Source organism: Pseudorasbora parva, chromosome 11 (assembly GCF_024679245.1).
Source record: "Pseudorasbora parva isolate DD20220531a chromosome 11, ASM2467924v1, whole genome shotgun sequence".
In the NCBI taxonomy this organism is placed as follows: domain Eukaryota; kingdom Metazoa; phylum Chordata; class Actinopteri; order Cypriniformes; family Gobionidae; genus Pseudorasbora; species Pseudorasbora parva.
In genome coordinates, this window is record NC_090182.1 from 46,831,689 (window position 1) to 46,847,865 (window position 16,177).

The 16,177-nt window shown below is 39.7% G+C and overlaps 1 protein-coding gene across 1 annotated transcript in view; it reads left to right on the forward strand.

Annotated features, from left to right (window-relative positions):
- The first annotated feature begins 203 nt into the window (after positions 1–203).
- fat4 (FAT atypical cadherin 4) overlaps positions 204–16,177 on the forward strand; it is a 116,067-nt gene continuing 100,093 nt past the window's right edge. Inside the window, exon 1 of the mRNA XM_067456378.1 lies at positions 204–5,705. Within this exon, the coding sequence (XP_067312479.1) occupies positions 600–5,705 (5,106 nt within the window). The 5' untranslated portion in view covers positions 204–599. The remainder of the gene's footprint in view (positions 5,706–16,177) is intronic.

Sequence of the window (16,177 nt, forward strand, 5' to 3'; positions counted from 1 at the left end):
ATACCTGGAGCGACACTGCGCGATGATTGACGTCCTCCTCGTCCAATCAGCGCCCGAGTCGATGACTTTACAATAGAAAGCGGAGCCAGAGAGGGGCGGGCTCTCACGCAGAGAGCCAATAGCAGGAGAGGAGGGCGGGCGCTTTCTCAACTCGGGCTTTTGTTCTCTGTCAGGGCAGTAAAGTGAAGTTTGGTCACCGTTATTCCGCGGGACATCCCGTATCAGAATCGCAGGGATATTATCAGAGCTCCTTTATTTCCTCCAGGAAAGGCTCTCCGTGTGGCCAAAACACTGAGGATTTACTGACGGCGAACTTTTCCTTTTTCTCACAATGGAAACTCCATCATCATCTTCATGAGAGGAGCGCGTTGAGTTTTACTGAGTGAATGCTGACTGGATTTTACTTTCCCCTCCCGTGAAAGAGGATACAGCCTCACAACACTTAGAAATATTCACCTCATGTTTGTTTTAAAAAACAAATGTGGATTTAGAAAGCGTCAAATTCGGATTTGGGACGCGTCTCTTTCTTTTGGAAACTATGTTGCAAGTCTTAAGTTGAATGTATCAGGCGCGGAGAAACCCTGACTGGATCTGTGATCATGGCGCGTTCAGGTAGACCTATGGACACTTTGTACCTCATTTTATTTGTGTTATGGACTTTATCGCGCTATTCGTTATCCAGTCAAGTTCGGCAGGAGTTTGAGATTCTTGAAGAGCAGCCGGTGGGCACTTATGTGGGCACCATCGAGACCAAATCCACGTTCACGTACAGATTCAGTGAACACCACAAACTTTTTTCCATCAACGCCACGACGGGCGTCATCTACACGTCCTCCGTGATCGACCGAGAAGTTTTGCCCGGTAACATCATCAACGTGGTGGTTTTGTCCAGTCAGCCAACTTACCCCACTGAGGTGCGCATCGTAGTTCTGGATATTAATGACAACGCGCCTGTTTTCCCCGACGCGTCCATCGTGGTGTCCTTTAAAGAGGACGCGAGCAGCGGGCGGCAGGTTATTTTGGACACGGCGACGGACGCGGACATCGGGAGCAACGGCGTGGATCACACCACGTACCGGATCGTCAGCGGGAACGATCAGCGGAAATTTCGCTTGGATATCACCGTTAACCCGAGCGGCGAGGGCGCGTTTTTGCACCTAGTGTCCACAGGAGGGCTGGACAGAGAAATCACCCCCTTTTACCAGCTCCTAATCCAGGTGGAAGATAAAGGAGAGCCCAAAAAGTTTGGCTACCTGCAGGTAAATGTCACAATTCAGGATATAAATGACAACCCGCCTGCGTTTGACCTGGACCAGTACCAGACCAGTGTGTTTGAGGATGCTGCCATTGGCTCCAGTGTTCTGCAGATTACAGCCACAGACTTGGATGAGGGTGCCAATGCTGATATAACCTATTTTTTAGATGAGGGAACCCCATTTCAGATAGACCCAAAAGCTGGGACTGTTATAATAAAGGACGGGTTAGATTATGAGACCAGGAAAGAGTATTCCCTCACTATCCATGCTGTAGATAACGGCATTCCCTCTCTCTCAGGCCGGTCAGAAGCCACTATTAAACTGCTTGATGTGAATGACAACGACCCCGTAGTTAAATTTCGCTACTTCCCAACTACTTCCAAATTCGCGTCGGTGGATGAGAACGCCCAGGTGGGCACGGTCGTGGCATTATTGACAGTTTCTGATTCGGACTCATCCACTGCTAATGGTAACATCTCAGTGTCTATACTTGGTGGAAACGAACAGAGACACTTTGAGGTTCACAGTTCGCCCGTCCCTAATCTAAGCCTAATCAAAGTAGCCAGTGTGTTAGACAGAGAGCGCATCTCCTCCTACAACCTCACTGTTTCGGTGTCAGATAACGGCAGGCCCATAGCTCGCTCGTCCTTTGCCAGTCTGGTTATATTTGTGAATGATATTAACGACCATCCGCCAATATTTCAGGAAGCCGTGTATAGAGTAGACATCAGTGAGGACATTCCTAAAGGCAGCTACATTAAAGGGGTCTCGGCCACAGATGGAGACTCTGGGCAGAACGCCAATCTCCGCTACTCACTGGTGTCTGGAAACAGTTTGGGCTGGTTTGCCATCAGTGAGAACAGCGGTTTAGTTACCAGTGCTGCAGAGCTCGATAGGGAAACAGCATCTCAAATAGTGCTGAATATCAGTGCCAAAGACCAGGGCCTGCAGCCGAAAATATCCTACACCAAACTGATAGTGAATATCACTGACGTTAACGACCAGGTCCCAACTTTCACACAAAGCACATATCACGTTTCCTTAGTCGAACATTCCCCCGCCGGATCCGAACTTGTGGTGTTTTCGGCCACAGATTTGGATCTCGGGGCCAATGGCACGGTCCGATTCTCATTTGACCCGGAAACCCCTGCGAGCGTTCAGAAGCAATTTAGGTTGGATGCGGTTTCGGGCCAGTTGAGTGCAGCCACAGAGTTAGATAGAGAAGAGGAGGGCGGCTATCTCCTGCACATCAAAGCAACAGATACAGGCTCGCCCCCACTTCACTCAAACTGCAAAGTCAATATCACACTAAAGGACGTCAATGATAACAGCCCTGTCTTTTACCCTATGCAGTATTTCGCCAATATTAAAGAAAACGAGCCCTCTGGCTCATTTGTGACTATTGTAACCGCTTCCGACCCGGACCTGGGCAGGAATGGCACGGTAAAATACGCCATCACTGCTGGTGACTCCCACAAGTTTCACATCAACAGCAACTCTGGTAAAATCACAACTTTAGTGCCACTTGATAGAGAAGAGAAAACCGCCTATCAGCTGCAAGTCTCGGCGACAGACGGCGGGGGATTGCGCTCGCAAACGCAGGCGATAATCACTGTCACCGTTGTAGACACGCAGGATAACCCGCCTGTATTCAGTCAGAAAGAGTACAGCTTTGTTATGTTTGAGAACGTGGCCATTGATACCATAATTGGCACTGTGACAGCCACCACAGTAGATCTGAACACTAATATCACTTATTTGATCGCTTCAGGGGACCAGCGCGGCCTTTTTGGTATTAAAGCCGGCACTGGGCAGATCACAGCTTCAGGCCTGATAGACAGAGAAGAGCAGGCTTTTTACCAGCTCAGGGTGATTGCAAGGAGTGGGGAGGTTACGGGGGAAGCGTTAGTTAACATCACAGTGAAAGATCTGAACGATAACGCCCCTAATTTCATTCATGCCGTTGAGCATGTAAGCGCAGTGGAGAACTGGGCGACCGGTCTCCATATATTCCAGGCTAAAGCTTCGGATCCAGACGAGGGCACCAATGGCATGATCGTGTACAGCCTCAAACAGAACCCCAAAGGCCTATTTCACATCCACGAAAAGCATGGATTGATAACTCTCACGGGCCCCCTGGAGGTCACCACCAGCTCCTACCAGGTGGAGGTCATGGCCTCTGACCTCGGCATCCCTCAGCGCACCTCCAGCTTTATTCTCACCATCAGTGTGTATGACGTCAATGATAACGCACCAGTTTTCGACCAGCTTTCCTACGAGGTCACCATCCGGGAATCCGAGCCGGTGAATAGTCGCTTTTTTAAGGTGGAGGCCAGCGATAAAGACTCAGGACTCAATGGAGAAATTGTGTATGACATCTTAAGCGGTAACACAAATGACGTTTTTGGGATTTTCCCTGATGGACAGCTGTACATTAAGGCAGATTTGGATAGAGAAGTACAAGATCGGTATAGTTTATTAGTCGTGGCCAAAGACAGAGCCGTTGAGCCTCTGAGCGCAAGCGTCAATGTGACGGTTCTTCTTGATGACGTCAACGATAATCGTCCGCTTTTCAACAGCACAAATTACGTGTTTCATTTTGAGGAAGAGCAGGAGCGAGGCTCTCTCGTCGGGCAGGTTTTCGCTGAGGATAAAGACTTCGGGCCGAACAGCGAAGTCCGTTTCTCCTTTGAAACGCCACAGACAAATTTTGAGTTGAACGCCATAACGGGCGTATTGACCAGCACGCTACAGTTTGACCGTGAATCTCTCATGAGACAAAGAGGGGCCGCGGTGTTTAGTTTCACCGTTGTGTCTTCTGATCAGGGCCTTCCTAAGCCTCTTAAAGACCAGGCCAAAGTTCAAGTGTACATACAAGACATCAACGACAACCCACCAAAGTTCACCAAAGACATTTACCAGGCCTCCATCTCTGAATCCGCCCAGAACATGACGCAACTGCTCCGAGTGTCTGCCTCAGATGTGGATGAGAATAAAAACGGCCTTGTTCGCTATGACATCATGGAGGGAAATGAGGAGAAACATTTCAGCATTGACACGAGTTCTGGTCAGGTTACTCTAGTGGGAAAACTAGACTACGAGTCGACGCCCTTTTACTCCCTCAAAATTATAGCGGAGGACTCTGGGATTGTGCCTCTGTCATCCACTTGTGTGCTGAGCATCAGCATTCTGGACGATAACGACAACTCTCCGTCATTCCCCAAATCCACCCTCACAGTGGATGTGCTGGAGAACATGCGGATTGGAGAGTTGGTCGCCTCTGTGACTGCCACGGACTCTGACTCAGGTTCCAACGCTGACATTACATACAGCATTTCTGCCACAAACAACCATGGCACTTTTAGCATCAGTCCGAACACTGGAAGCATATTCCTGGTTAAAAAACTGGATTACGAGACGCAGTCCCTGTACAAACTCAACGTGACAGCCAAAGACAGCGGGAGGCCGTCCAGGTCGTCCTCCATACCGGTCATCATTCACGTGAGAGATTTTAATGACAACCCTCCGGTTTTTACGCCAGGTGACATCTTTAAGTCCATCCCCGAAAACCTCCCGCTTTCCACCTCCGTCATGACTATAACAGCTCACGACACGGACGCCGATATCAACGGCCAGCTTGAGTACTCGGTCATCCAGCAGACTCCCAGGGGTGGTCATTTCAGCATTGACCCTTCATCTGGAGTGATCTACACCAACAAAGAGATCGATCGAGAGTTCTCCAACCTTTTTGAGCTGACCGTCAAAGCATCAGATAAGGCCGTCCCGCCCGAATTCCGGCGTTTCGCCCTGAAAAACGTCACCATATGGGTGACGGACCAAAACGACAACGTTCCCACATTTATCTCCCAGAATGCTCTAGTGGCAGAATCCAACATCGTGATTGGCTCCATTCTGACAACCGTGATGGCCTTCGACCCGGACGAAGGTGCGAATGGGGAGGTGGAGTACGAACTTGTGAGAGGAGATTCAGACACGTTCATAATGGATCGCTACAGTGGAGATATCAGGTTAGCATCTCAACTTGTTCCCTCAAAACTCATCTACAGTCTGACCGTGTCCGCTACGGACCACGGAACGGACCGGAAGACCTCACGGACAGAATTAACGATCATCCTTCAGGGTACGGATGGCCCGGTTTTCTCCCAACCCAAATACATTACCATTCTGAAGGAAGGCCAGCCGCCTGGAACCAATGTCATCTCTCTGGATGCCTCCAGTCCTCGTGGCACTGGCACCAAGGTGGAGTTTTTTATTGTCTCGGTCCGCAGCGGAGGGAAGGCCGCAGGCCGGCTTTTCACCATCGGCCGCCATACTGGGGTGATCCAAACTGCTGCAGAACTAGACCGGGAGCAAGGCTCGGACCTCTATTTGCTGGACGTTTACGCCATCGAATCTGACGCCAGCCAGCCCAGAACGCAGCACGCAGAAGTGAGTAACCACTGGGCTTTTTCTTTTTTCTAAGTGTCAGTGATTTTGATGGCTATTGCATATTGTGTGAAAGGGAAAATGTGCAGAAGTCATTTGTGTGAGTGCTGTGGAAAAACCTGAGCGAGAATAACTAATGTTAACAAAATACAGTAACAAATGCTCTGCTCATGGTAAGTTCATGTTAGTTATTACATGAACTAATGTTAACTAATGACCATTATTCTACAATGGTTACTGAAACGTGCTGAAGTCATTTGTTTCTATGCTATGGAAAAACCTGAGCGAGAATAACTAATGTTAACAAAGATGAACAAATACAGTAACAAATGCACTGCTTATGGTTCGTTCATGTTAGTTAATACATTAACTGATGTTAACTAATGACCATTATTCATGTGCTGAAGTAATGTGTGTGAATGCGGTGGAAAAAATCTGAGCGAGAATATCCAAACTAAAAGGGGGGGTGGAATAACCGTACGTGCATTACTAAAGTTCCTCCTTGTTTCCCCCCCTGTTCTCTTTTAGACGATCTGGGTTGTATTAAGTATAAATTGCTTTGCACTTGAGAATGTGGGCTTTGTTTTTTGGCAGGCTTGCTGTATTGTTTCAGCTCAGGCCTTAATCTCAGGCTGAGAGGGGAACCCTGGGTAAAATGTGCTACTCTGAGTTCCTGTTGTGAGCGCACTAATCTTTCTTATCAGCAGCGACAAATTTAACAAATCAGACGCCTAGACAGCAGGATGGCAGATATTAATAACACTAAACCACGGGATGGAATTGTTTGTTTCTTTCTTATTGTAATCATTTTCTGGCCAAAGAAAGGCAGTCAAAGCTGGATCCGCGTGTGGGTCTCGGATACCTGTCCCCCACTGAGTTAGCGAGGGAATTAGCCGGGGTTTGAACGCCCCAGGCGATGTTGGAGCAGGGTGGTCCGTGAGACCCTGCTTTGTGCCACCAGCTTTGCCTGAACAGGCAATAAGTGACCATTAAATTCAGCTGACCCTCTAAGTCTCAGTGAATAGAATCAGAGGGGTCTGAGCGGAGTGAGCAGGAAAGAGGTGTAATCTCTAAAAGTGAAACTTAATCTGCACGTTGAGTTGGTACATTGCGACGCATCTGCATTGCTCCCGCTAAACTCTCCCTCGAGGGATAGAGTTAAACTCTCGGCTGCAGGAACCAGATGAAATTCAACACTGGGCTTGTGGGTTTGTGTGTGCAGGCCTCTGCTCAAATGAAAAACAAATGTGATTCTATATATGTGTGTGTTTTGGAAATTTCAACTGGAACCAAAAAAATGTTATATTATTACAGGGCTTGATGATTCGCCTTTATAAATTGGACTTTTTCCCTTGTTCTGTGGACCTCGGCTCAGTGTGATGAAATGTGCTTCGTGTTAGAGTTTTGAAAATAGCTTCCCGAGAGGCGTTGCTCTCCGTTCTGAGAGAAGGAGTTCGCGTAATTGAAGGCAAAATTGTTTGGTTTTTTATTTGCTTTGTTTTGCAAGGGGGGTGTCATCGTTTGTGCCGGCTTACTGTGTGCTGAAATAACTCATCTGAGGTTGTATAAAAGTGCCCAGCTTGTTTTTGTGACATATGAGGACACAAATGTGTATAATGCCATGGGTATGACACAGGTATTACAGGAGAGGGTGAAATATGAGGACATTACCCATGGCCCCACTTTACAAAAGGCTTATAAATCACACAGGAGGAGTTTTTATGAGAAAGTAAAAATGCAGAATGTTTCCTGTGATGGGTAGGTTTAGGGGCAGTGTGTGTGTGTGTGTGTGATGGGTAGGTTTAGGGGCAGTGTGTGTGTGTGTGTGTGATGGGTAGGTTTAGGGGCTGTGTGTGTGTGTGTGTGTGTGTGTGTGTGTGTATGTGTGTGTGTGATGGGTTGGTTTAGGGGCAGTGTAAGGGGAATGAAAATATGGTTTGTACAGTATTAAAACCATTAGGCCTATGGAATGTCCCCACGTTTCACAAAAACATACGTGTGTGTGTGTGTGTGTGTGTGTGTGTGTGTGTGTGTGTGTGTACCTACTTATAACCATATTTTGGAGTCAAATGCCGTCCTTATTTGTAAAACTGGTATAATTTTTTCCCTTAGTTTTACCTGCCAATGCTGATTCTTCCGATTACGATTCTATAATTGACAGCATATACAAACAAAAATGTACTTTTCTGCAGTGCCAAATCAGTAATACGATAAGATTAAAAAAAATTTTTTTTCAAACAACAGCTTAAATAAATGGAATCCAATAAAGAGAGACATTAATTAAACACAAACTATTAATTTGTTTACAATAATAGGGCCCTATGAAATGTTCTTTTTTAAATAGCAAAGTGCTGCACAACAGAGGACACATTAAACCGCACGTCTGCACCATTCATTCACACAGAGTATGACTTTCTTCTTTCAAAAGAATGCAATCAGAAATCCTGGCTCTTCCAAGCTTTATAATGACAGTTAAGCACAATTTGAAACTTTTATGAGGGATAGATGCTCTTTTATGATGGATAGATGCTCTTTTATGATGATAGATGCTCTTTTATGATGGATAGATGCTCTTTTATGATGGATGCTCTTTTATGATGGATAGATGCTCTTTTATGATGGATAGATGCTCTTTTATGATGATAGATGCTCTTTTATGATGGATAGATGCTCTTTTATGATGGATGCTCTTTTATGATGGATAGATGCTCTTTTATGATGATAGATGCTCTTTTATGATGATAGATGCTCTTTTATGATGGATAGATGCTCTTTTATGATGATAGATGCACTTTTATGATGGATGCTCTTTTATGATGGATAGATGCTCTTTTATGATGGATGCTCTTTTATGATGATAGATGCTCTTTTATGATGGATAGATGCTCTTTTATGATGGATAGATGCACTTTTATGATGGATGCTCTTTTATGATGGATGCTCTTTTATGATGGATAGATGCTCTTTTATGATGGATGCTCTTTTATGATGATAGATGCTCTTTTATGATGGATAGATGCTCTTTTATGATGGATAGATGCTCTTTTATGATGATAGATGCTCTTTTATGATGATAGATGCTCTTTTATGATGGATAGATGCTCTTTTATGATGGATAGATGCACTTTTATGATGGATGCTCTTTTATGATGGATAGATGCTCTTTTATGATGGATGCTCTTTTATGATGATAGATGCTCTTTTATGATGGATAGATGCTCTTTTATGATGGATAGATGCTCTTTTATGATGATAGATGCTCTTTTATGATGGATAGATGCTCTTTTATGATGGATGCTCTTTTATGATGGATAGATGCTCTTTTATGATGGATAGATGCTCTTTTATGATGATAGATGCTCTTTTATGATGGATAGATGCACTTTTATGATGGATAGATGCTCTTTTATGATGATAGATGCTCTTTTATGATGGATAGATGCTCTTTTATGATGATAGATGCTCTTTTATGATGGATAGATGCTCTTTTATGATGATAGATGCTCTTTTATGATGGATAGATGCACTTTTATGATGGATAGATGCTCTTTTATGATGATAGATGCTCTTTTATGATGATAGATGCTCTTTTATGATGGATAGATGCACTTTTATGATGGATAGATGCTCTTTTATGATGATAGATGCTCTTTTATGATGGATAGATGCTCTTTTATGATGATAGATGCTCTTTTATGATGGATAGATGCTCTTTTATGATGATAGATGCTCTTTTATGATGGATAGATGCACTTTTATGATAGATGCTCTTTTATGATGGATAGATGCTCTTTTATGATGGATGCTCTTTTATGATGATAGATGCTCTTTTATGATGGATAGATGCTCTTTTATGATGGATAGATGCTCTTTTATGATGATAGATGCTCTTTTATGATGGATAGATGCTCTTTTATGATGGATGCTCTTTTATGATGGATAGATGCTCTTTTATGATGGATAGATGCTCTTTTATGATGATAGATGCTCTTTTATGATGGATAGATGCACTTTTATGATGGATAGATGCTCTTTTATGATGGATAGATGCTCTTTTATGATGATAGATGCTCTTTTATGATGGATAGATGCTCTTTTATGATGATGGATGCTCTTTTATTATGATAGATGCTCTTTTATGATGGATAGATGCTCTTTTATGATGGATAGATGCTCTTTTATGATGATAGATGCTCTTTTATGATGGATAGATGCTCTTTTATGATGATGGATGCTCTTTTATTATGATGGATGCTCTTTTATGATGGATAGATGCTCTTTTATGATGATAGATGCTCTTTTATGATGGATAGATGCTCTTTTATGATGACAGATGCTCTTTTATGATGATAGATGCTCTTTTATGATGATAGATGCTCTTTTATGATGGATAGATGCTCTTTTATGATGATGGATGCTCTCTTATGATGATGGATGCTCTTTTATGATGATGGATGCTCTTTTATGATGATAGATGCTCTTTTATGATGATAGATGCTCTTTTATGATGATAGATGCTCTTTTATGATGGATAGATGCTCTTTTATGATGATAGATGCTCTTTTATGATGATGGATGCTCTCTTATGATGATGGATGCTCTTTTATGATGATGGATGCTCTTTTATGATGATAGATGCTCTTTTATGATGATAGATGCTCTTTTATGATGGATAGATGCTCTTTTATGATGATAGATGCTCTTTTATGATGATGGATGCTCTTTTATGATGGATCGATGCTCTTTTATGATGATCGATGCTCTTTTATGATGATAGATGCTCTTTTATGATGGATAGATGCTCTTTTATGATGATAGATGCTCTTTTATGATGATGGATGCTCTCTTATGATGATGGATGCTCTTTTATGATGGATCGATGCTCTTTTATGATGATAGATGCTCTTTTTTGATGGATAGATGCTCTTTTATGATGGATAGATGCTCTTTTATGATGATAGATGCTCTTTTATGATGATGGATGCTCTTTTATGATGATAGATGCTCTTTTATGATGATAGATGCTCTTTTATGGTGATAGATGCTCTTTTATGATGGATAGATGCTCTTTTATGATGATAGATGCTCTTTTATGATGATAGATGCTCTTTTATGATGATAGATGCTCTTTTATGATGATGGATGCTCTTTTATGATGATGGATAGATGCTCTTTTATGATGATGGATGCTCTTTTATGATGATAGATGCTCTTTTATGATTATAGATGCTCTTTTATGATGATAGATGCTCTTTTATGATGATGGATGCTCTTTTATGATGATAGATGCTCTTTTATGATGATGGATGCTCTTTTATGATGATAGATGCTCTTTTATGATGATGGATGCTCTTTTATGATTATAGATGCTCTTTTATGATGATGGATGCTCTTTTATGATGATGGATGCTCTTTTATGATGATGGATGCTCTTTTATGATGATGGATGCTCTTTTATGATGATGGATGCTCTTTTATGATGATGGATGCTCTTTTATGATGATGGATGCTCTTTTATGATGGATAGATGCTCTTTTATGATGATAGATGCTCTTTTATGATGATAGATGCTCTTTTATGATGGATAGATGCTCTTTTATGATGACAGATGCTATTTTATGATGATAGATGCTCTTTTATGATGATAGATGCTATTTTATGATGATGGATAGATGCTCTTTTATGATGATAGATGCTCTTTTATGATGGATAGATGCTCTTTTATGATGATAGATGCTTTTTTATGATGATAGATGCTCTTTTATGATGGATAGATGCTCTTTTATGATGATAGATGCTCTTTTATGATGACAGATGCTCTTTTATGATGATAGATGCTCTTTTATGATGGATAAATGCTCTTTTATGATGATAGATGCTCTTTTATGATGATAGATGCTCTTTTATGATGATAGATGCTCTTTTATGATGGATAGATGCTCTTTTATGATGATAGATGCTCTTTTATGATGGATAGATGCTCTTTTATGATGATAGATGCTCTTTTATGATGATAGATGCTCTTTTATGATGATAGATGCTCTTTTATGATGATGGATGCTCTTTTATGATGATGGATGCTCTTTTATGATGATAGATGCTCTTTTATGATGATGGATGCTCTTTTATGATGATAGATGCTCTTTTATGATGATAGATGCTCTTTTATGATGGATAGATGCTCTTTTATGATGGATTGATGTTCTTTTATGATGATAGATGCTCTTTTATGATGATAGATGCTCTTTTATGATGGATAGATGCTCTTTTATGATGGATTGATGTTCTTTTATGATTATAGATGCTCTTTCATGATGATAGATGCTCTTTTATGATGATGGATGCTCTTTTATGATGATAGATGATGGATGCTCTTTTATGATGATAGATGCTCTTTTATGATGATAGATGCTCTTTTATGATGATAGATGCTCTTTTATGATGATAGATGCTCTTTTATGATGGATTGATGTTCTTTTATGATTATAGATGCTCTTTCATGATGATAGATGCTCTTTTATGATGATAGATGCTCTTTTATGATGATAGATGCTCTTTTATGATGATAGATGCTCTTTTATGATGGATAGATGCTCTTTTATGATGGATTGATGTTCTTTTATGATTATAGATGCTCTTTCATGATGATAGATGCTCTTTTATGATGATAGATGCTCTTTTATGATGATGGATGCTCTTTTATGATGATGGATGCTCTTTTATGATGATAGATGATGGATGCTCTTTTATGATGGATTGATGTTCTTTTATGATTATAGATGCTCTTTTATGATGATGGATGCTCTTTCATGATGATAGATGCTCTTTTATGATGATGGATGCTCTTTTATGATGATGGATGCTCTTTTATGATGATAGATGCTCTTTTATGATGATAGATGCTCTTTTATGATGATAGATGCTCTTTTATGATGATGGATGCTCTTTTATGATGATGGATGCTCTTTTATGATGATAGATGCTCTTTTATGATGGATAGATGCTCTTTTATGATGATAGATGCTCTTTTATCATGATGGATGCTCTTTTATGATGATGGATGCTCTTTTATGATGATAGATGCTCTTTTATGATGATAGATGCTCTTTTATGATGATAGATGCTCTTTTATGATGGATAGATGCTCTTTTATGATGATAGATGCTCTTTTATGATGATAGATGCTCTTTTATGATGGATAGATGCTCTTTTATGATGATGGATGCTCTTTTATGATGATGGATGCTCTTTTATGATGATAGATGCTCTTTTATGATGATAGATGCTCTTTTATGATGATAGATGCTCTTTTATGATGATGGATGCTCTTTTATGATGATGGATGCTCTTTTATGATGATAGATGCTCTTTTATGATGATAGATGCTCTTTTATGATGATAGATGCTCTTTTATGATGATGGATGCTCTTTTATGATGATAGATGCTCTTTTATGATGATGGATGCTCTTTTATGATGATAGATGCTCTTTTATGATGATAGATGCTCTTTTATGATGATGGATGCTCTTTTATGATGATAGATGCTCTTTTATGATGATGGATGCTCTTTTATGATGATGGATGCTCTTTTATGATGATAGATGCTCTTTTATGATGGATAGATGCTCTTTTATGATGATAGATGCTCTTTTATGATGGATAGATGCTCTTTTATGATGGATAGATGCTCTTTTATGATGATAGATGATCTTTTATGATGATAGATGATCTTTTATGATGGATAGATGCTCTTTTATGATGATGGATGCTCTTTTATGATGATGGATGCTCTTTTATGATGATAGATGCTCTTTTATGATGATAGATGCTCTTTTATGATGATGGATGCTCTTTTATGATGATGGATGCTCTTTTATGATGATAGAAGCTCTTTTATGGTGATAGATGCTCTTTTATGATGATGGATGCTCTTTTATGGTGATAGATGCTCTTTTATGATGGATAGATGCTCTTTTATGATGATAGATGCTCTTTTATGGTGATAGATGCTCTTTTATGATGATAGATGCTCTTTTATGATGATAGATGCTCTTTTATGGTGATAGATGCTCTTTTATGATGATGGATGCTCTTTTATGGTGATAGATGCTCTTTTATGATGGATAGATGCTCTTTTATGATGATAGATGCTCTTTTATGGTGATAGATGCTCTTTTATGATGATGGATGCTCTTTTATGGTGATAGATGCTCTTTTATGATGGATAGATGCTCTTTTATGATGATAGATGCTCTTTTATGATGATAGATGCTCTTTTATAATGATAGATGCTCTTTTATGATGATGGATGCTCTTTTATGATGATGGATGCTCTTTTATGATGGATAGATGCTCTTTTATGATGATAGATGCTCTTTTATGATGATAGATGCTCTTTTATGATGATAGATGCTCTTTTATAATGGATTGATGCTCTTTTATGATGATAGATGCTCTTTTATGATGATAGATGCTCTTTTATGATGATGGATGCTCTTTTATGATGATGGATGCTCTTTTATGATGGATAGATGCTCTTTTATGATGATAGATGCACTTTTCTGATGATGGATGCTCTTTTATGATGATAGATGCTCTTTTATAATGGATTGATGCTCTTTTATGATGATAGATGCTCTTTTCTGATGATGGATGCTCTTTTATAATGGATTGATGCTCTTTTATGATGATAGAGGCTCTTTTATGATAATAGATGCTCTTTTCTGATGATGGATGCTCTTTTATGATGATAGATGCTCTTTTATGATGATAGATGCTCTTTTATGATGATAGATGCTCTTTTATGATGATGGATGCTCTTTTATGATGGATAGAGGCTCTTTTATGATGATAGATGCTCTTTTCTGATGATGGATGCTCTTTTATGATGATAGATGCTCTTTTATAATGGATTGATGCTCTTTTATGATGATAGAGGCTCTTTTATGATGATAGATGCTCTTTTCTGATGATGGATGCTCTTTTATGATGATAGATGCTCTTTTATGATGATAGATGCTCTTTTATGATGATAGATGCTCTTTTATGATGATAGATGCTCTTTTATAATGGATTGATGCTCTTTTATGATGGATAGATGCTCTTTTATGATGATAGATGCTCTTTTATGATGATGGATGCTCTTTTATGATGGATCGATGCTCTTTTATGATGATAGATGCTCTTTTATGATGGATAGATGCTCTTTTATGATGATAGATGCTCTTTTATGATGGATAGATGCTCTTTTATGATGATGGATGCTCTTTTATGATGATGGATGCTCTTTTATGATGATAGATGCTCTTTTATGATGACAGATGCTCTTTTATGATGATAGATGCTCTTTTATGATGATAGATGCTCTTTTATGATGATGGATGCTCTTTTATGATGATAGATGCTCTTTTATGATGATAGATGCTCTTTTATGATGATGGATGCTCTTTTATGATGGATCGATGCTCTTTTATGATGATGGATGCTCTTTTATGATGATAGATGCTCTTTTATGATGGATAGATGCTCTTTTATGATGATGGATGCTCTTTTATGATGGATCGATGCTCTTTTATGATGATGGATGCTCTTTTATGATGGATAGATGCTCTTTTATGATGATAGATGCTCTTTTATGATGATCGATGCTCTTTTATGATGATGGATGCTCTTTTATGATGATGGATGCTCTTTTATGATGGATAGATGCTCTTTTATGATGATGGATGCTCTTTTATGATGATAGATGCTCTTTTATGATGGATAGATGCTCTTTTATGATGATAGATGCTCTTTTATGATGATAGATGCTCTTTTATGATGATAGATGCTCTTTTATGATGATAGATGCTCTTTTATGATGATAGGATGCTCTTTTATGATGATAGATGCTCTTTTATGATGATAGATGCTCTTTTATGATGATAGATGCTCTTTTATGATGGATAGATGCTCTTTTATGATGATAGATGCTCTTTTATGATGATAGATGCTCTTTTATGATGATAGATGCTCTTTTATGATGATAGATGCTCTTTTATGATGATAGATGCTCTTTTATGATGATAGATGCTCTTTTATGATGATAGATGCTCTTTTATGAGGATAGATGCTCTTTTATGATGGATAGATGCTCTTTTATGATGATAGATGCTCTTTTATGATGATAGATGCTCTTTTATGATGGATAGATGCTCTTTTATGATGATAGATGCTCTTTTATGATGATAGATGCTCTTTTATGATGGATAGATGCTCTTTTATGATGATAGATGCTCTTTTATGATGATAGATGCTCTTTTATGATGGATAGATGCTCTTTTATGATGATAGATGCTCTTTTATGATGATAGGATGCTCTTTTATGATGGATAGATGCTCTTTTATGATGATGGATGCTCTTTTATGATGATAGATGCTCTTTTATGATGGATAGATGCTCTTTTATGATGATAGATGCTCTTTATGATGGATA